Below are 6,608 nucleotides of genomic sequence, written 5' to 3'. Positions count from 1 at the left end.
GATTGAGATTAAATTCCATCAGGTCTCCCAAAATGGCTGTGTAGAGTGTAGCACCAGTTTTCAGTTAGTGAATGCCCCCCTCCCCTCACTACAACCATTGAGTTCCACCCAATATTTCAACAGAACTGAGAATCTCTCAATATGTAATACATTTTAAACCACTGAAAGGGGGAGTTGAAAGCAACCAGAAGGGAAGGTCTGTAATAGAACAAAGTAAGGATAGATGAAGTGACAAAGGAGATGGTGGTGCAAGGTCAGAGGGAACGAGAATGAGACACATGCGGAGACAAAAACTGTGTCTAGAGAAGGTGCGAATGGCAGAATGATGGGCAGCTGCTGCACGGAAGGGAAATCAAGAGACAAACAATAGGAAAACCAAAACCTGCAGAGTGAAACAAAATAACGTTGGGGCAGAGATTATGGTGTGAAACTGTTGAGAGTCCAAAGAGATTCTACAGGTATATTAAGAAGAGGGCCCCTTAAACATCAGCAAAGCCATCTATGTATGGAACCACAGAGGATGGGTGAGATCCTAAACAAATATTTTGTGTCAGTATTTACAATAGAAAAGCACGCGGAAGCTAGGGAATGTGGGGAAATAAATACTGATGTCTTCAAAAGAGTCCACGTTACAGAAAAGGAGGTGCTTGACATCTTAAAATGCATAAAGGTAGATAAATCCCTTGGACCTGATCAAGTTTATCCCGGGACATTGTAGGAAGCGTTAGAGAGAAGAAGGTTAAGAGGTGACTTAATAGAGACATACAAGATGATCAGAGGATTAGATAGGGTGGACAGTGTGAGCCTTTTTCCTCGGATGGTGATGGCTAGCATGAGGGGACATAGCTTTAAATTGAGGAGTGATCGATATAGGACAGATGTCAGAGGTAGGTTCTTTACTCAGAGAGTAGTAAGGGCATGGAATGCCCTGCCTGCAAAAGTAGTAGACTCGCCAACTTTAAGGGCATTTAAATGGTCATTGGATAAACATATGGATGATAATGGAATAGTTTAGGTTAGATGGGCTTCAGATTGGTTTCACAGGTCGGCGCAACATCGAGGGCCGAAGGGCCTGTACTGCGCTGTGATGTTCTATGTTCTGTATTCTATGTTCTGTGAAGCAAGGGAAGAAATTGTGGGGCCCCCCAGCCGAAATTTTTATTGTGGATAGCCATGGATAAGATGCTGGAAAACTGGAGGCCGGCTAATGTTGTGCCATTATTTAAGAAAGGCTGCAAGGAAAAGCCAGGGAACTACAGACAGGTGAGCCCGATGTCTGTGGTGGATAAGTTATTGGAGAGGATTCTGACGGACATAGAACGTCGAACAGTACAGGCTTTTCGGCCCACGATGTTGTGCTGGCCTATTGTCCTACTAAGATCAATAAATGGTCTACTTGCATTTGGAAGGGCAAGGACTGATTAGGGATAGTCACCATGGCTTTGTGCAATGGTGGCAATTGTGTCTCACAAACTTGATCTAGTTTTTTTAAAGAGGTAACCAAGAAGATAAATGAAAGCAGAGTGGTAGACATTATATGGACTTTAGCAAGGCCTTGGACTGGTTAGTAGGGTTAGATCACATGGCATCCAGGGAGTGCTGGCCAAATGGATGTAGAATTGGTTTGACGGTCGGAGACAGAGGGTGTTGGTTGAGGATTGTTGTTCAGATTGGAGGTCTGTGGCCAGTGGTGTGCCGCAAGGGCCGCTGCTGGGTCCACTGTTTGTTTTATGTCTAAACAATTTAGATGAAAATATGGGAGGTATAGTTAATAATTTTGAAGAAGGTTATGTAAGAGCACAACGGAATCTTGATCAATTGGACCAGTGGGCCGAGGAATGATAGATGGAGCTTAATTTAGATAAATGTGAGATGTTGCATTTTGGTATGACAAACCAGGGTAGGACTTACATAGTTAATCGTAGGGCCCTGTGGAGAATTGGCAAACAGAGGAATCTAGGGGTGCAGGTACATAGTTCCTTGAAAGTCAGAGTGTTGAGTCCAGGAGTTGAGACGTCATGTTACGGCTGTACAAAACATTGGTGAGACCACATTTAGAGTACTGCGTACCATTCTAGTTACCCTGCTATTGGAAGGGTGTTATTAAACTGGAAAGGGTACAAAAAAGGTTTCCAATGATGTTACTGAGACTGGAGGGTTTGAGTTATAAGGAGAGGCTGGGTAGGCTGGGACTTTTTTTCCCTGGAGTGTAGGAGGCTGACGGGTGACCTTATAAATGTTTATAAAGGGCATAGATAAAGTGAATAGCCAAGGTCTTTTCCCCATGTACGGGAGTACAACTACAACATTTAAAAGATACTTGGATAAGTACATGGATAAAAAAGGTTTAAAAGGATATGGGCCGAAGGCAGGCAAATGGGACTAGTTCAGTTTAGGAAACCTGATTGGCATGGATGAGTTGGGTCAAAGGGTCTGTTTCTGTGCTGTAATGACTCTATGACTATGTTGAACTAATCTTGAGACCAGAAGATTGTATTACAAAATTGAAAGATGAGGTTTTATTCCTTGAGCTTGTATTGAGCTTTTCCCCATTTGTATTTTCATCCAAATAACCATCCAATGTCCCTTTTGAATGCCTTAATTGAACCTGCCTCCCCCCCCATTTATTTCCAGGCAGCACATTCCAATCCCTGACCACTCGCTGCTTGAAAAAGCTTGTTCTCAATTCACCTTTACTTTGTTTGCACATCACTTTAAATCTATGCCCTTTCATTCTATTCCTTTTACGAGTGGGAACAGCTTCTCCCTGTCTACTCTGTCCACTCTGTTGGTTTAGATAGAGGATCTGGATCGGCGCAGGCTTGGAGGGCCGAAGGACCTGTTCCTGTGCTGTAATTTTCTTTGTTCTTCATTCAGTCCGCTTCTGATTTTGAAAATCTATATCAAATCTCCTCTCAGCCACCTTCTCTCTGATGAAAACAGCCCCAACTTCTTCAGTTGATTCTCATACTGAAGTTTCTTATTCCTGAAACCATTCTTGTAAATCTCCCATGCATTCAGATCTTTTCTATAATGTGGTGTTCACAACTGTACGCAGTAAGGTCTAACAAGTATCTTGTACGAGTTTAACATCCCCTCCTGGCTCTTGTACTCTATGTCCCTATTAATAAAGCCGAGGGCACTGTCTGCTTTATTAACTGCTCTCTCTCCCCCTGTCCTGCCACCTTCAGTGATCTGTGAACCCCAGCCCCCTCTGCTCCTGCATCCTCTCTAGAATTGTACCCCCTATTTTACATTGTCTTTCAATGTTCTTGTGACAAACACTTTATAAGAACTTAAGAACGAGGAGCAGGAGTAGGCAATTCAGCCCCTCAAGCCTGCTCTGCCATTTTATGCAATCATGGCTGATCTCATCTCAGCCTCAACTACACTTAGCTGCCCACTGTCCATAATCCTTCTTCTCATTATTTGCTTCATCAATGACATTCCGTCATAAAGTCAGAAGTGGGGATATTCACCGATGATTGAACAATGTTCAGCACTGAAGCAGTCCATATTCAAATGCAAAAAGGTCTGAATAATATCAAGGCTTGAGCTGACAAGTGGCAAGTGACATTCACACCACACAAATGCCAGGCAATGACCAACACCAGTAAGAGACAATCTAACCACTGTCCCTTGACATTCAATGGTGTTACCATCATTGAATCCCCCACTATCAACATCCTGCAGATTACCGTTGACCAGAACAGCAGGTCAGAGGCTAGGAATACTGCAGTGAGTAACCAACTTCCTGACTCCCCAAAGCCTGTCCCACCATCTACAAGGCACAAGTCAGGAGTGTGATGGAAAACTCCCCACTTGCCTGGATGGGTGCAGCTCCAACAACACTCAAGAAGCTCGATACCATTCAGGACAAAGCAGCCCGCATGATTAGCATCCACTCCCTCCACCACAGACGCTCAGTAGCAGTAGTGTTTATTATCTACAAGATGCACTGCAGAAATTCACCAAAGATTCTCAGACAGCACCTTCCAAACCCACGACCACTTCCATCTAGAAGTACAAGGGCAGCAGATACACTGAAACACCACCATCTGCAAGTTCCCATTCAAGCCATTCCCAATCCTGACTTAGAAATATATTGTCATTCTTTCACTATTGCTGGGTCAAAATCCTGGTATTCCCTCCCTCGGCATTGTGGGTCTATCTACAGCACATGGACTGCAGTGGTTTAAGAAGGTCAGAAGTCACACAACAGCAGGTTGTGAGTCACACAACAGCAGAGTTGAACAGATTTATTTGAAATCACAAGCTTTCTGAGTGCTGCTCCTTCATCAGTTGAAGTGGAGGGCAGTGCACAATCACAGAATATATAGCCAGAGAGATAATGGCAAGTGAAAATGAAAGAACGGACAGATAAATATTCAGCAATTAGAGTGTTTCAACTTGGAGATGGTGTATTGGAATTAGAGCCTTTACAAGATAAACCTTAGAAAGTGAGCTTCAGTGGTTCCTGTAAAGTAGCTCCAGTAAGTTTGACAAAAATGTTTTCCCTTTCATAAATCCATGTTGACTTTGTGTAATCCCGTTGCTATTTTCTAAATGTCTTTTTGTCATTCTTTGAAGTAGATTCCAACATGCTATGCTAACCAGTCTGTAATTCCCGGTTTTCTCCCTCTTTTTTAAACAGTGGGGTTATACTTGCCAGTCTCCAATCTGCTCGGACTGCTCCAAAATCTACATAGTTTTGGAAGATAATAACCAGCGCATCTATTATTTCCAAATCCCCCTCAATTCGTACCCTCGGATGTAACTTATCAGACACAGGGGATCTATCAGCTTTCAGTTCTATTAATTTCTCCAGCAGCTTTTTAAAACTTTTATCTTCTTCCCAAAAGACCTTCTTTCCCGAGCATTGTTGGGAAAACAGAACAAACAGACTACCCCCCAGATCTCCCCTTTCTGAGGACGAACGGTCAGTCCTCAGTAAAGGGCTTACTTTTGTCCCCCTCCACCCACACATCAACGGATACCGGTCACGTTTGGACATAGAGCAGTTTTTCCGCCGCCTCCGCCTCCACGCTTACTTCTTCAACCGTGAACCTAACCATCCCTCTACTGACCCCTTCTCCCACCTCCAACACACCCCCTCCTCCGAGACACCACCCCAAGGCCTCCTACCCTCCCTTGACCTCTTCATCTCCAACTGCCGTCGAGACATCAATCGCCTCAACCTCTCCACCCCTGTCACCCACTCCAATCTCTCCCCCGCAGAACGTGCAGCCCACCACTCCAATCCCAACCTCACCATAAAACCTGTGGACAAGGGAGGCGCATTCGTAGTATGGCGCACTGACCTCTACATCGCCGAGGCCAGACGCCAACTCTCCGACACCTCCTCTTACCGCCCCCTTGATCATGACCCCACCCCCGAGCACCAAACCATCATCTCCCAAACCATCCACAACCTCATCACCTCAGGTGACCTCCAACCTCATCGTTCCCCAACCCCGCACCGCCCGCTTCTATCTCCTTCCCAAAATCCACAAACCTGAATGCCCTGGTTGACCCTTTGTCTCCGCCTGCTCCTGCCCCACCGAACTTATTTCCAACTATCTGGACTCCATTTTCTCTCCCTTGGTCCAGGAACTCCCTACCTACATCCGTCACCTCCTCCAGAACTTCCAATTCCCCGGTCCCCAACACCTCATCTTTACCATGGACGTCCAGTCCCTCTACACCTGCATTCCCCATGCAGATGGCCTTAAGGCCCTCCGCTTCTTCCTGTCCCGCAGGCCCGACCAGTCCCCCTCCACTGATACCCTCATCCGCTTAGCCGAACTCGTCCTCACACTCAACAACTTCTCTTTCAATTCCTCCCACTTCCTACAGACAAAGGGGGTAGCCATGGGTACCCGCATGGGCCCAAGCTACGCCTGCCTCTTTGTAGGTTACGTGGAACAATCCCTCTTCCGTACCTACACCGGCCCTAAACCCCACCTCTTCCTCCGTTACATTGATGACTGTATCGGCGCCGCCTCGTGCTCCCACGAGGAGCTCGAACAGTTCATACACTTCACTAACACGTTCCACCCCAACCTTAAGTTAACTGGACCATCTCTAACACCTCTTTCCCCTTCCTGGACCTCTCTGTCTCCATATCGGGCAACCACCTAGGAACCGATATTCATTTCAAGCCCACCGACTCCCACAGCTACCCAGAATACTCCTCCTCCCACCCACCTTCCTGCAAAAATGCTATCGCCTATTCCCAATTCCTTCGCCTCCGCCGCATCTGCTCCCAGGATGAGGCATTCCACTCCCGTACATCTCAGTTGTCCTCGTTTTTCAAGGACCGTAACTTCCCCTCCTCGGTGGTCGAGAACGCCCTCAACCGTGTCTCCCACATCTCCCGCACCTCATCCCTCACACCCCGTCCACGCAATAAGAACCAAAAAAGAATCCCCCTCGTCCTCACGTACCACCCCACCAACCTCCGGATCCAACGCATCATCCTCCGACACTTCCGCCATCTGCAATCCGACCCCACCACCAAAGACATCTTTCCCTCCCCACCCTTATCTGCTTTCCGGAGGGACAACTCTCTCCGTGACTCCCTTGTCCGCTCCACACTCCCCTCCAGC

The 6,608-nt window shown here is 46.5% G+C and overlaps 1 protein-coding gene across 1 annotated transcript in view; it reads left to right on the top strand.

Annotated features, from left to right (window-relative positions):
• Positions 1-1,272: 1,272 nt before the first annotated feature.
• Positions 1,273-6,608, top strand: part of LOC109924673 (IQ motif and ankyrin repeat domain-containing protein 1-like) — a 110,802-nt gene continuing 105,466 nt past the window's right edge. Inside the window, exon 1 of the mRNA XM_048617406.1 lies at positions 1,273-1,329. Within this exon, the coding sequence (XP_048473363.1) occupies positions 1,273-1,329 (57 nt within the window). The remainder of the gene's footprint in view (positions 1,330-6,608) is intronic.

This window comes from Rhincodon typus, chromosome 2 (genome assembly GCF_021869965.1).
Source record: "Rhincodon typus isolate 14 chromosome 2, sRhiTyp1.1, whole genome shotgun sequence".
In the NCBI taxonomy this organism is placed as follows: Eukaryota; Metazoa; Chordata; class Chondrichthyes; order Orectolobiformes; family Rhincodontidae; genus Rhincodon; species Rhincodon typus.
Note: the sequence above shows the minus strand (reverse complement) of the source record. Positions and strands in the feature narration are given on the sequence as shown.